The sequence below is a fragment of the Leucoraja erinacea genome, chromosome 3, assembly GCF_028641065.1.
Source record: "Leucoraja erinacea ecotype New England chromosome 3, Leri_hhj_1, whole genome shotgun sequence".
NCBI lineage: Eukaryota > Metazoa > Chordata > Chondrichthyes > Rajiformes > Rajidae > Leucoraja > Leucoraja erinaceus.
In genome coordinates, this window is record NC_073379.1 from 33,767,965 (window position 1) to 33,783,570 (window position 15,606).

Consider the following 15,606-nt stretch of genomic DNA (forward strand, 5'->3'; position numbering starts at 1 on the left):
ATTTTTTATTTGTACTGTGCTAAAAATTATTTGAAATAATTTATTCTGCATCCTAACTGAGAGCGGTCTTGCGATAATAGAAGATTTGGGAGACGAATGGGGTGCAGAGAACTTCAGTGCAGGTTCAACATTTCTTATTAAGTCAATAAATGAATTTTGATCCTTGAGAGTTTGGTCCTTGGTAGAAACTCATTCCCTCAGTAATGAAAAAAAATATCAAACTAGGAAACATCTGTGATATACACGAGGCGTAATCAGGCCTCATATTCTAAGGCACTTAAGCAAGTGCCGGAGAACTGGAAAACCACAAGGGATAGCTTGACCCAAGTGCGTTTAGTCAAACTCTCGCAAGCACATGACAGCTATTATTCATAATCCATAATTTATTTGTTTCAATTCATGTTCTGTAATGTTATACATGAACATGGACATGAATTGCAACTAGTCCTCTAAAATAGCATAACATTCTGTTACAGACTTAAAATGTATTAAGTACAAAATAGGCATTCATTAGAAACAAAGAAACAAAGAACTCATTCTCAACTTAATCAAAATTAAAATAGATCATATGGTAAGAATCAAACCATTTGTGGAAGTTCAAACTGACCGCAATATTCCCAATATGACCAGGTCAAATTTAATCTGTGTAGATCTTGAGAGACAAGAACCAAGTAGTTTTTAAGAATATTTCTCAGTCTCTCCCGGCGCTAGTTTCTAATAATGTGCGTTAATAACAACCCCTTCTTACCATTTATATAAATGAAAATCCAGCCTTGAAAGCCACAAACCAACTCTCAGTTTTTTTTCTGCAGATTTCTAGAGGGCTTTACCACCATGCTGATCCATCCTACTACACACCAACTTATAAAACAGAACTGGTATAGATCATGTCAGAATATTTGCAGATTCCACGTTTCCAATTTAAGTGGAACAAGGAATAGAAAATCATTTGTGTTGAACAAATGAAAACCAAAGAAAAATGACTTTTGAATTGGAGGTAAAAGACAGGATACATGTATATAAAATGTCAGTGGCTACTCAAAATTTCCAATTATTTCAGATTAATTTAAAATGTCAAGATGCCCTTTTACGAAAACAAAGGTTGTGCATTGCCCACAGGCAAACAAATTTGTTAAATTATAACAAAAGTACATGCTAAAATAAAATTATTCAAAAACGCAACACCACCTGCTTAAATCACATTCAACCTTTTTTTAAATAAAATGTAGAGATTCAAGAATCATTACCTAGAGACATTAAGCAAAGTCCCACTATAATTTCTTTGCTGGTCATTACTCCAGTAATCACCCTCTGCAAGACACTATTGTAACTGACGAAGGTGGCCAGGGCCTTAATATTTTTGCAGCCACTATCCATTGGGACACAACGATGGAAGAATGGAATAGGTTTACTAGTGTAAAACAAAAAGACAGGAAAATGGAATGTCAAATTAATAGCAATAATGGAGATGACGACAATGATAATCATGATCATATTTTTTAAATATTAATTTGAAGTGTCAAATCAAAAATCAAGCATCAGTTGTGCCTACACATTTCGCATTAATAATACTGCTTTTGTTGCACAAGGAGAAAGTAGAATAAGAGCAAATTTTTAAAACAGCTAAATTTGTCAAAAATCACAACAAAAAAATCTGTAAAATAAGATATCACATTTTCACACACACTGCTAACTACATTGTTTGATAAATTCATTTCATTTTGCATCTTTATTCAATCCACATATTTATCCCACAGATTCACCAAAAGGTAACTGCAGACACTCTGGATTGCAGACATCATTTCAATCAATGTAATTCTAGGGCAAGGTTACAAAGATAAATAGTTCTGAAATAACATTGTGCCTTGCCCTAACTTCAAATATGAAAATCCTTTATCTTCTCTCTTCTCCACTACTGAAGTTGGAAATGAGAAAAGCTAAGGAATAGTTATTTGATTCAACTCCAATATGCCTATCTGGGTGACATTGTTTGAATTTTACAGCAACAAAACTACAGCCAAAGCTCATTAAAAAAAAAGCAGTTTGCATGCACAGACATTACTAATACAATGTTATAAAATCCAAGCAGAAAACAATCAAATATATATATATATATTTTTTTTAATTCATCAAGTGACTTCTACAATATTCAAAGGTCAAGATTTATTTCTAACACAAGCAAAATAATGTTATTGAAGTAATAATGGTGATCCTCCTTGGGATGGATCCCAACCATAAATAGCCAATATCACATTGATGTACTCAGGGAGCTTATTTCCAATTTGCCACTATATTTCCCCATACCATGCGCAAGGATTAGCACTGCCCAAAATAGTATTAAGCTTCAAGATTATTTTGAAAACTTACGACTTAAACAAGGTAAGTTTTTTTCTCACTTCACAAAGATGTATTAGTGTGGTGGGAGACAGGCATCAATATAAGACAAAGCAAAAAGCAACACAATGCTCTGTTTTAAAGGAGATGGGTGGCATATTGTACATGTTAATAAACAACCAATAATACCTTTGATGAAATATTAAAATTGATTACCATCTCACTGATACAAATTATCAGTTTATATTATCCAAGTGATAAGAAAGGGTGAGCTTACAATACCACATGAAGTAGTTAACAAAGATTCCATATACCAATCAACATTTAGCATACTAATTACAAGATTCCCAATGCTCACTTTTATAAAAACATCTTTTATAAATCATACAAGTTAAGCATTGTGCTACCACACTATGACCACACATTTTTTTTTTATCATTGAGTGTTCTGTGTATTTAACTCATGCAATAAATCTGGCGAGTATCAGACTAAGCATTTAGTACTCATTTACTATATTTGGTAACGTTAGTCTCAAAAATAAGGAATAAGGAAGTAGACATAATTAGGAGCAGGGGCAGGTCAACTAGCCCATTGTGTCTGTTCTATCAATAAGATCATGGCTGCTCTTTTACCTCAGAATCACTTCCCCACAACAACATATCCCTTTAATAGCAGAAAATCAATCCTTCTTGAATAAACTCACTGTCTGAATCTGCCCAGTACTCTTGGGTGGAGAATTACAAAGATTCATTACACTCAGGATGAGCAGATGTCTTCTTATCTCCGTCTCAAATGGTGCAGATGTCTTCTCATCTCTATCCTATTTTGACACACCAACCAGTGGAAATAACAATTCTGTATCTAGCCTGCCAAGCCCCAATTTTTTTTTCCTTTGAATTATGTCATTTCTTTATGATGAAAGTATGGATCCATTCTACATAATCTCTCCTCATACAAACAGAATAGCAACCAGGATTCAATCAAGAGGAAACTGGGAGCCTTTTAGCATTCCACTGCACTTACTACATACTGAAGGACGAACATTTCATTTTACTGCAGAATCAGTGATCGCTGCCCTTTGCCACCAAGCACAATTTGATTCAATTTGCTTAGGTTCAGCAAACCAAGAGTAATCTTCAAATTAAAGATGTAACAGGGATGGAAAGTCATTGAATTAAGAACATATAATGAGTAATGATAAACGTAGTAAAACATCAAACTAAACAAAAGCAATGGTTGGGAGAGGCTATCGAATAATGTTTAGGACTATTTCCCAACCAAGACCATACAAGGATGGAAAATATTGAGAGCCTAAACATGTTTGTTTGCAAAAAATGCATAGCCATTCATTAGGCTGGAGATAGAAGATACACTCAAAGCCTTGCCAATGGTCAAGAAGGAGTTACTGTGATAATTATGCAAAACTACACATGTGCAAAGCAGCTAATCCAAATACATTGTGCCCCCTTCTACAATGGTTTTCTTGTGTACCTGAAAATACGCTATCAGATTTCTAGGCCAGGTTAGTCTACAGTGCCCTCCATAATGTTTGGAACAAAGACCCATCATTTATTTATTTGCCTCTGTACTCCACAATTTGAGATTTGTATTAGAAGAGAAAAAAAAAAAAAATCACATGTGGTTAAAGTGCACAATGTCAGATTTTAATAAACAACATTTTTTATACATTTTGGTTTCACCATGTAGAAATTACAGCCATGATTATACATAGTCCCCCCATTTCAGGGCACCATAATGTTTGGCTTCACAGGTCTTTGTAACTGCTCGGGTGAAACAAGAATAAAACTGTTAGAGACATCAGCCAAACCTTCGGCTTATCAAAATCAACTGTTTGGAACTCATTAAGAAGAAAAGAACACTGGTGAGCTTACTAATCGTAAATGGACTGGCATACCACCTCATCCGTGAAACACGGTGGTGGGGGTGTTATGGCCTGGGCATCTATGGCTGCTGAAGGTACTGGCTTACTTATCTTCATTAATGATAAAACTACTGATTGTAGTAGCATAATTAATTATAAAATGTGTAGACACATCCTATCTGCTCAAGTTCAAACAAATAGCTCAAAACTCATTGGCCGGCAGTTCATTCTACAGCAAGACAATGATCCCAAACATACTGCTAAAGTAACAAAGGAGTTTTTCCAAAGCTAAAAAATGGTCAATTCACGAGTGGCCAAATCAATCACCCCATCTACACTCAATTGTGCATTCCTTTTATATGCTGAAGAAAAAACTGAAAGGGCCTAGCCACCAAAACAAGCATAAGCTAAAGATGACTGCAATACAGGCCTGGCAGAGCATCACCAGGGAAGACACCCAACAACTGGTGATGTCCATGAATCTCAGACTTTCAAGCAGTCATTGCATGCAAAGGATATGCAACAAAATACTAAACAAGACTACTTTCATTTACAAGACATTGCTGTGTCCCAAACATTATGGTGCACTGAAATGGGGGGACTATGTATAAATACAGCTGTAATTTCAACATGGTGAAACCAAAATGTATAAAAATGGCCTTTATTGAAATCTGACAATGTGCACTTTAACCACATGTAACCTTTTTCCATTACAAGTCTCAAATTGTGGAATACAGAGCAAAATAAATAAATGATGGGTCTTTGTCGCAAACATTATGGAGGGCACTGTATATTTAGATGCAGCAATATATTGTTCAAAGCGAAATAATATATAGAATTGCAAATATGAACCACTAATACCTTAACCAAGCATAAGAACCAAGATATATCCAAACATTTCAACCATAAGAAAACCTTTGCAAATCAGGATAAACACATGAATGCGCAAGGCATAGACTAAGACTTTGCCTCCATCACAGTGAGGATTTGCTTGGTGCAGTGGTGGATGTTTAATTTGTGTTTATTGTATGTTTTGTTATTATTGATTCTATGCATGACTGCAGGCAACATAATTTCGTTCAGAACGTAAGGTCTGAATGACAATAAAGGATCTATCTATCTATTTATCTATAATAGGCCCGGGAACCGTTGGAGCGAGTGGAGGAGGGTCAGGGCTGTGAGTATTTAAATCGAGCGCGGGGCTTGCTTTCACAGAGGCCTGGGAACCGTTGGAGTGAGTGGAGGAGGGTCAGGGCTGTGAGTATTTAAATCGAGCGCGGGGCTTGCTTTCACAGAGGCCCGGGAACCGTTGGAGTGAGTGGAGGAGGGTCAGGGCTGTGAGTATTTAAATCGAGCGCGGGGCTTGCTTTCACAGAGGCCCGGGAACCGTTGGAGTGAGTGGAGGAGGGTCAGGGCTTTTACTGAAATCTGTAACGTTTCACACTCCATAGGGAGGGTTCTGGTGGAAGCCGCTGATTGGTGGAAGCAGACTAGAGGAAGCAGCTGATTGGGTGCAACCTCAGATTAGCATTTCTGCTTTCTGGTTAAAGGTACAGTGCTTTAGTAAAGGTACAGTGAGCTAAGGGTACAGTGCTTTAGTAAAGGTACAGTGAGCTAAGAGTACAGTGCTTTTTGCTTATACAATAAAGGTACAGTTTAAAAGTCAAGAGGGAGCAGCTGTTGTGTCAGATACCTGCTGATTTCTCCCAGCAGGTTCTATTGTATTGTACTTGTATCGGATCCAGGGTAAGGCGAGAGAATGACAGTTAGAGCAGTATACTGTTCTGGATGTCAGATGTGGGAGATCATGGTGTCAGATGGCCCTCCAGACGTCCACATCTGCACCAGGTGCATCGAGATGGGGCTCCTAAGGGATCGTATTAGGATTCTGGAGCAGCAGCTCGATGACCTCCGTCTGGTCAGGGAGAGTGAGGAGGTCATAGAGAGGAGTTATAGGGAGGTGGTCACTAAAAACCACGGGAGAGAGACATGTGGGTCACACTAAGGAAGGGCAAGGGGCAGAGGCAGGAACGAATGAGTACTCCAATATCGGTACACCTTGCAAATAAGTACTCCTGTTTGAGTACGGATGGGGTTGACAGCCTGCCCGGGGGTAGCGACAGCGGACGGGCCTCCAGCACAGAGAATGGCCCTGTTGCTCCGAAAGGTAGGGACAAAAAGAAGAGGGCAATAGTAATTGGGGACTCTATTGTTAGGGGGTCGGATAGGCGTTTCTGTGGACGCAGTCGGGAGACCAGGATGGTGGTCTGCATCCCTGGTGCCAAGGACTCGGACGTGTCTCAACGCATCAAAGATATCCTGAAATCAGAGGGAGAGGAGCCTGAGGTCGTGGTACATATAGGTAAGGACATAGGTAAAAAAAGGGAAGAGGTCCTGGGAAAAAAAGGGAAGAGGAATTACCAATGACATAGGTAAAAAAAGGGAAGAGGTCCTGAAGGGAGGATTTAGGGAGTTGGGAGGAGAGTTAAGGAAAAGGACCAAATAGGTAACAATCTCAGGATTACTGCCTGTGCCACGCGACAGTGAGAGTAGGAATGGAGCGAGGTGGAGGATAAATGCGTGGCTGAAAGACTGGTGCAGAGGGCAGGGATTCAAGTTTCTGGATCATTGGGACTTCTTTTGGGGAAGGTGGGACCTGTACAGAAAGGATGGGTTGCACTTGAACCCGAGGGGGACCAATATCCTGGCGGGGAAATTTGCAAAGGCTACTGGGGAGACTTTAAATTAGGGTTTAGGGCGAGGGACTCAAATAGAGAAAGCTAGTAGACAGAATGGGAGGCAGGAAGCAGAAAAGGGAAGCACTCGGACACAAGAGGATAAAGAAAAAGGAAATAAACAGAGAATAAGAGGCGGGGGGGGGGGGGGGGGGGGGGGGGGGTTTTCTTAAATGTGCATATTTTAATGCTAGGAGCATTGTAAGAAAGGTGGATGAGCTTAGAGTCTGGATAGACACCTGAAAGTATGATGTTGTGGCGATCAGTGAAACATGGTTGCAGGAGGGCTGTGATTGGAAACTAAATATTCCAGGATTTCGTTGCTTCAGGTGTGATAGAATTGGAGGGGCAAGAGGCGGAGGTGTTGCATTGCTAGTCAAGGAAGATATTACAGCAGTGCTTTGGCAGGATAGATTGGAGGGCTCATCTAGGGAGGCTATTTGGGTGGAACTGAGAAGTGGGAAAGGTGTAGCAACACTTATAGGGGTGTATTATAGACCGCCAAATGGGGATCCAGAATTGGAAGAGCAAATATGTAAGGAGATAGCAGATATTAGTAGTAAGCACAAGGTAGAGATTGTGGGAGAATTCAACTTTCCACATATAGACTGGGAAACATTCTGTAAATGGGCTGGATGGTTTGGAGTTGTCATGTACATCAATGATCTGGATGAAGGTGTGGTAAATTGGATTAGTAAGTATGCAGATGATACCAAGATAGGGGGTGTTGTGGATAATGAAGAGGATTTCCAAAGTCTACAGAGTGATTTAGGCCATTTGGAAGAATGGGCTGAAAGATGGCAGATGGAGTTTAATGCTGATAAATGTGAGGTGCTACACCTTGGCAGGACAAATCAAAATAGGACATACATGGTAAATGGTAGGGAATTGAAGAATGCAGTTGAACAGAGGGATCTGGGAATAACCGTGCATAGTTCCTTGAAGGTGGAATCTAATATAGACAGGGTGGTAAAGAAAGCTTTTGGTATGCTAGCCTTTATAAATCAGAGCATTGAATATAGAAGCTGGGATGTAATGTTAAAATTGTACAAGGCATTGGCGAGACCAAATCTGGAGTATGGTGTACAGTTTTGGTCGCCCAATCATAGGAAGGATGTCAACAAAATAGAGAGAGTACAGAGGAGATTTACTAGAATGTTGCCTGGGTTTCAACAACTAAGTTACAGAGAAAGGTTGAATAAGTTAGGTCTTTATTCTCTGGAGTGCAGAAGGTTAAGGTGGGACTTGATAGAGGTCTTTAAAATGATGAGAGGGATAGACAAAGTTGATGTGGACAAGCTTTTCCCTTTGATAATAGGGAAGATTCAAACAAGAGGACATGACTTCAGAATTAAGGGACAGAAGTTTAGGGGTAACATGAGGGGGAACTTCTTTACTCAGAGAGTGGTAGCGGTGTGGAATGAGCTTCCAGTGGAAGTGGTGGAGGCAGGTTCGTTGGTATCATTTAAAAATAAATTGGATAGGCATATGGATAAGAAGGGAATGGAGGGTTATGGTATGAGTGCAGGCAGGTGGGACTAAGGGAAAATAATTGTTCGGCACGGACTTGTAGGGCCGAGATGGCCAGTTTCCGTGCTGTAATTGTTATATGGTTATAATGCAGGCAAATGGGATTAGTGTAGATGGGGAAGGGCAGCAAGGATAGGGTGTGCAAAAGGGGCTGTCTTGTTGATGTAAAAGGCCTGTCCCACTTTCCCCGAGTTATTCACGAAGTCTCCTGAGTTATTCACGAATTCCCCCGAGTTTTCAAACTCGCAGAATGTTCGTAGGAGGCCGTGGATATATCATAGCGGCTCGTTATGCCAGCCGTAGGTACTCGGGGCTTTTTTTTGTTAATTTATTTTTTACTCATGGACATTTTTCATCAGGCTGGAAAAAAAGTCCCGACTTACCTGAAGCCCCGAGTACCTACAGCTGGCATAACGAGCCACTACAATATATCCACGGACTCCTACAGACTCGTTACGAACTTTCTGCGAGTTTGAAGACTCGGGAGAATTTGTGAAAATCTCGGGAGAATGTGAATAACTCGGAAAAGTGGGACAGCCCCTTAAGACTATGACATATAAAATATAATTGCTTAAAATAAGAGCTGCTCAAACTTTAACCTAATTATATATAAAACACTACAAATGACACGGATCACAGCTTGAGGAAAAGTGTCACGTTTAATCTAACACAATAATCTAATCAATTTTCCCCCATAATATCCCCAGTTTTTCTCACCTCGATTTAACAGGAAGCTTGGGGCACGACTTGAAATGTTGTGTTGTGTACTCAGTTACTTTCAGATTATATTTGCACAGATAAGAACCTGTAATAAAAACAAAATACTGTTTTCTGAAAAAAAAAATCTTGGTCCTAAATTTATGCTTATTAAAATCTTACAGAAAAATATTAAGGATAAAGTTCAGACAAATATGTGGCATTTAAATTTGCTTCAGTTGACAAATGCTGCAAAGTAGGGAAAAAAAAATTATCCTCGTACACAACGTGAAAGCATTGCTTGCAAATACATCAAGAAATGATTCCTACTACCGTGCAAACTTTAAATAAAAAGAGCTAAAACAGATGATCAGCAAGGGAATGTATAAAAGCCAAGTGGAAATAAAATGCGAAGAGAGAGATAATTAAAAGAAAAACGTAGGCATCGTTTCAAAATTATATAAAGATCGAGGCAGAATATGGTAGCATTGCACCAAAAAAAAACCATATTTGTTAAAATCAGAATTGCGTAACACAAGTTCAGAAATAGAAGGAAAATATTTAATCTTGTGCATTGTAATCCTATTCAATAAGATTATAGCTGATCCTTTATCTCAGTACCATCTCTTAAAGCAACCTCGTATCCCTTGTTATGATATATATAACGTTTCAAGGTCAGTTTATTGTCACATGTACCAGTTAAGGTACAGTGAAATTTGAGATTACATGAACTAACCAATATATATTTGAATTATCAGATAATAAAATATTCTGCATTGCTAGTTTATTGTTCAGGTAAAGAATTATGTACATATTTTAAAAAGAATTGGAGCAGGAGTAAGTCACTCAGCTCGAGCCTGGTTTGCTATTTAACATGATCATGGCTGATCTAACAAAATACATTTTTGCATTACAACCACTCTAGTCCTCACATCCCTTGCCTATTAGTAACTATTTACCTATGCCATAATATTTCCAGACACTACTTCCATTGCATTTGCATTGCATGCATACTGTACATGTGCAGGAAAGAACTGCAGATGTTGGTTTAGATCGAAGATAGACATAAAATGCTGGAGCAACTCAGCGGGACAGGCAGCATCTCTGGAGAGAAGTAATGGGTGATATTTTTGGTCGAGACCCTTCTTCAAACTGAAGAACGGTTTTGACCAGAAAACCACCCATTCCTTTTCTCCAGAGATGCTGCCTGTCCCGTTGAGTTGCTCCAACATTTTGTGTCTACCTTTGTATGCACACATACTTGCTTTTGGCACATCATGCACCAGGCCAGTCCAATCACTTTGCATTTCAGAAATTTGCAATTGTTCACCATTTAGATAATATTCTAATTTAGCAGCCATTCCTCTGATGCCTTTATGCATCTCATTTCTCACAAATGCAAAAAAACATAAGGCTCCAGCATCAAGTCCTGTGGCATTCCATTTGTTATATCATGGCCAGAAAGACTCAGTATTGCTCCCTGCATTTCACTAAGCTAGCCCATCTTCAATCCACATTGTAGCACGACGTTTCCTCTTTATATTCTATAGTCATCTTTTACGTTGCCTTCTTGAAATCAAAGTATAGTATCTTCATTGTTTCTGCTCTATCCTCAGGACGTGTACTCTTTTAAAGAATTCATAGAACAGGAGATAACATGCTATGCTGGAGAGAAATAGATTACATACCAAAATACAGGACAGCCAGTAATATTAAATTCTCAGGCTGGAAATTAGAATGTAGCCGAAGGCCTGGTCATACAACCCTCGTCATATATGAATAATAATTTCATCTTAAAATTATGCCAAAGTAATAATTGGAGAATAAATGAAAATACATTCTAATCCCCAATCTGCCCCTGTCCACTCCATTTTCAACATTTTAAACATACCATTATTATTGGCAAAATTGCGAACATCCTCGAGTGAGTTAAGATCCATATCCGGACACTTAGCCACACATAACGCTACTGACTTGATTTTAAAGTTCAGCGTATCCCAATTACATGGTTCGAAGAAAAAAACGTTTCTGCATTTTGATGTTTTTTTGGCGAGGGCGGAACAGGAAAGAAGAAAAAAAAGAAACATTTAAGCACAAAGCACATTTTCAATTCTCTTTTCAGTTTTTGCTTTTAGCCAAGATTAAATATTAGAATAACGAATGTAAAATAGATAGAAATTAATTTAACATTTTCAGCAACTTCAAGGTTAGAGAAAATCAAATGAGTTGGCAAATATATAGGACAAAAATTTAATCAAAAGGTCAAATGGTTATCAAGAATATCCAATTCATTTGGGAAAGAAAGTTTACAAATCCATAAATATCAGAATTAACTTATCAACACCCAACAGAATCGCATTCTACAAAATCTGAGAACTATTCCCAAAATCCCACAAACATTTGATCAATTTAAAGCTATTTCGATTTCCAAAAACCTTCCGAAACAAATGGCTTGAATTATTATATTGCAAAGTGAAGTGCATTTGAAATTTTAATACCATATAAAGTGGTCACCCACCACATCTTCCCAACAGCTTGAAGGTCACAGCCCAACAAAAAATGTACTTCTATTCCCATGTTTAGTGTCCAAGACTTTACTGAGGACACAAGTGTTCCTGATGTTGTAACTGTGCACCCATCACCAAGACACATAAAAAAAATATTTTCCCTCCAAAAAGTTAACTTGCGACATTTGGAAGTTATTTTGAATTAATAATAAAAAGATATAAAGGTGCTGGCAGCTCAAACTGTTCAAAGAATATCTACTTTTAAAATCGAGAGTTAAAGCCAGTAAGTTAACAAAATATAACACACATACAAAATAAAACCAGGTTAAAATACCTAGTCATCTAGGAATTAACATATTGTACATAATTCTGAAATATCAATGTACTTACTTTCTGTCTGTAAGGTCTTTACCGCTCAATTCAATGTCTTCAATTTTTGTGTTCTTATGACCACAAATATTTCCATAGCTATCATAACCAAATACCAGCCTCTGTGCAGCTCCAGATGCTATAGCAAAGCCACAAATGATAGCCTGCAAGAGAACATTTCACGTTCAATTTTAAACACTTGTCTTCAGCAAGAATAACTATGAGCCAAAAGTTGAACTAAAACTTGACTGAAATGCCTAGTCAATGCATCGTGAGAATGCAGTTTCAATGGCAAACTCTTCAAAGAGGCTGTAAGCTAGATAACACAGCCAAAGTAATTAATCGTTACATGAACAGCATTCTAACTCCAGATGTGCTCTCAATAGGCCTTTTCAGATGGAAGTTATCAGGGGGAAAAATGTTAGACTGCTAATAAACTCAAACCTTTTTCCACCACAGTATCTCTGTTGTGTTAAAGGTTGGAATCATGTTCTTATATCAGACAAACAAGATGGAGATGTAGAAAAAGTTGCATCAAATAGTCATGGATGTTAGTTTTGGAATATATAGACAGAGCATCCCCGCGTTCCGCCATGGCAAGCCACAACTAAATCATCAGAAGATAATTTTGTACTTCCATGTGACATAAGAAGCCAATCAGCCTATTGAGACTGAGATAGCAGGTTAGCTAAAAGTTAAAGCTATGCCACGTAGAGAATAGATGATATTTGTAGCATTTTATATTACACCTTCAGTAATTTCATGTAATAACTTGTGCCATTATTTGCAATACGTGTCTTTTGTATATATTTTATTTGTCCGGGAGTTCACTGCCTGGTGAAGTGTATGTGACTTTCACCACCTGATCCAGGCTGGACTGAACTCGGGCAGCTGCAGGTAAAACACCCACATTGTATCACAACCTAATTTAGGCTGCATTTAGAAGAATTTTGGGTAACAGAGAATGGACAAAAAAGCAGAATGCAATTTTCTGAATTAATTAAATTACAGAGAGGCTAATATCTGGAAAAAGTGGCATAATGTAATACATTCGCTATGTTTAACAGACATTTGTGCAAGCACTTATAGAGCGCTTTACAGCTAAACACAATCAAAAGACTAAATTCTAACTCTTCAGCCATAAATCTTCACAACAACCTTCTGCACCCAAGTTTTAGTTTTTAGAGCGTGGAAACAGGCACTTCAGTCCATCAAGTCCATGCCAAGCTTAGATTACCCATTCTATATTATCTCATTTTCTTATCCACTCCCTACACACGAGGGACAATTTACAGAGGCCAATTAACCTACAAACCCACGTCCTTGGGAGGCAAGAAGAAACTGGAACACCCAGAGGAAACCCACACAGTCAGGGGGGAGAACATGCAAGCTCCACACAGACAGAACCCAAAGCCAGGATTAAACCCGGATCTCTGGCACTATGAGGAAAAAGCCATATCAGCTACTGTGCCAGCCTAGGTATTGCAAAATTCTTCTCGGAACAAACAGAACTGCATACAGTACTGCAGCTCTGATATTTTGGTATGTACAATTCTAATGTGACCTTCCTGCTCTTGTCTTTATTGGCTGAGACATGAAATATAAGTGTATATGAAGTATATCTTGACCACCTTAACTGCCATTCTGTCATCTTCAGGAATCTGTGGGAAAGCATTCCGAGATCCTTCGGGATTTCCTCACACCTCCCAACTAAAATCTTCAATTTTTATACCCATCTAACCAGTTCAATAATATCTTCCTGCACCCGCCTTTTCCACCACTATTTATCACAAAATTTCATATCATATCAATAATTTCTATGTGCCATAAAAGGCACTGGCCTGGCACTGGGCCCTACATAGAAACATAGAAACATAGAAATTAGGTGCAGGAGTAGGCCATTCGGCCCTTCGAGCCTGCACCGCCATTCAATATGATCATGGCTGATCATCCAACTCAGTATCCCGTACCTGCCTTCTCTCCATACCCCCTGATCCCCTTAGCCACAAGGGCCACATCTAACTCCCTCTTAAATATAGCCAATGAACTGGCCTCAACTACCCTCTGTGGCAGAGAGTTCCAGAGATTCACCACTCTCTGCGTGAAAAAAGTTCTTCTCATCTCGTTTTTAAGGATTTTCCCCTTTATCCTTAAGCTGTGACCCCTTGTCCTGGACTTCCCTAACATCGGGAACAATCTTCCTGCATCTAGCCTGTCCAACCCCTTAAGAATTTTGTAAGTTTCTATAAGATCCCCTCTCAATCTTCTAAATTCTAGAGAGTATAAACCAAGTCTATCCAGTCTTTCTTCATAAGACAGTCCTGACATCCCAGGAATCAGTCTGGTGAACCGTCTCTGCACTCCCTCTATGGCAATAATGTCCTTCCTCAGATTTGGAGACCAAAAAACTGTACGCAATACTCCAGGTGTGGTCTCACCAAGACCCTGTACAACTGCAGTAGAACCTCTCTGCTCCTATACTCAAATCCTTTTGCAATGAAAGCTAACATACCATTCGCTTTCTTTACTGCCTGCTGCACCTGCATGCCTACCTTCAATGACTGGTGTACCATGACACCCAGGTCTCGCTGCATCTCCCCCTTTCCCAATCGGCCACCATTTAGATAATAGTCTGCTTTCCTGTTTTTGCCACCAAAATGGATAACCTCACATTTATCCACATTATACTGCATCTGCCAAACATTTGCCCACTCACCCAGCCTATCCAAGTCACCCTGCAGTCTCCTAGCATCCTCCTCACAGCTAACACTGCCCCCCAGCTTAGTGTCATCCGCAAACTTGGAGATATTGCCTTCAATTCCCTCATCCAGATCATTAATATATATTGTAAATAGCTGAGGTCCCAGTACTGAGCCTTGGGGTACCCCACTAGTCACTGCCTGCCATTGTGAAAAGGACCCGTTTACTCCTACTCTTTGCTTCCTGTTTGCCAGCCAGTTCTCTATCCACATCAATACTGAACCCCCAATACCTTGTGCTTTAAGTTTGTATACTTGTATACGAAACCCCTTTTGCACATAGTCCTCTAATCAAACATTTCTGTTGACTATTACCCTTTGCATTCATATCCTACTGGTCCAAGTTTTAAAACAACCTGCCATTTTCCCTTGGATCGCAAGACTTTTACTTAATCTACCATGTAACAAAGCATTTGAAATCAAATGCAATTTTGTTCACTGACCCATCTCATTGCCACAAAATAAATTTAGACAGATATAATTTTCTTCAAACAAATGGAGACACAAGGAAATGGAAATGTTGAAATCCCGAGCAAAAGACAAAATTCTGAAGGAACTTAGTGGATTCATCAGAGGAAAGGTCCAAACCGGAAATGTTTCCTATCTATTTTCTCCCTGAATGGTGTCTGACCCATTGAGTTCCTCAATGACTTTGTATTTTGCATCTTTCAACAAATCTATGCTAATTGTCCAAGATTAATACATACCTCTTTAAATTCTCATTTATACCATTGCTCAATCTTTCCTAATAATTTTACCTCTTTTGATACGAGACTTATTGGTCTGCAGATACT

At 38.9% G+C, this 15,606-nt stretch overlaps 1 protein-coding gene across 1 annotated transcript in view; it reads right to left on the reverse strand.

Annotated features, from left to right (window-relative positions):
- LOC129695445 (choline transporter-like protein 1) overlaps nucleotides 1-15,606 on the reverse strand; it is a 63,290-nt gene that overhangs the window by 36,630 nt on the left and 11,054 nt on the right. The window contains exons 3-6 of the mRNA XM_055632403.1: nucleotides 12,075-12,217; nucleotides 11,069-11,205; nucleotides 9,199-9,286; nucleotides 1,248-1,411 (exon numbers count right to left, since the gene is read on the reverse strand). Coding sequence (XP_055488378.1) covers nucleotides 1,248-1,411; nucleotides 9,199-9,286; nucleotides 11,069-11,205; nucleotides 12,075-12,217 — 532 coding nt within the window. The remainder of the gene's footprint in view (nucleotides 1-1,247; nucleotides 1,412-9,198; nucleotides 9,287-11,068; nucleotides 11,206-12,074; nucleotides 12,218-15,606) is intronic.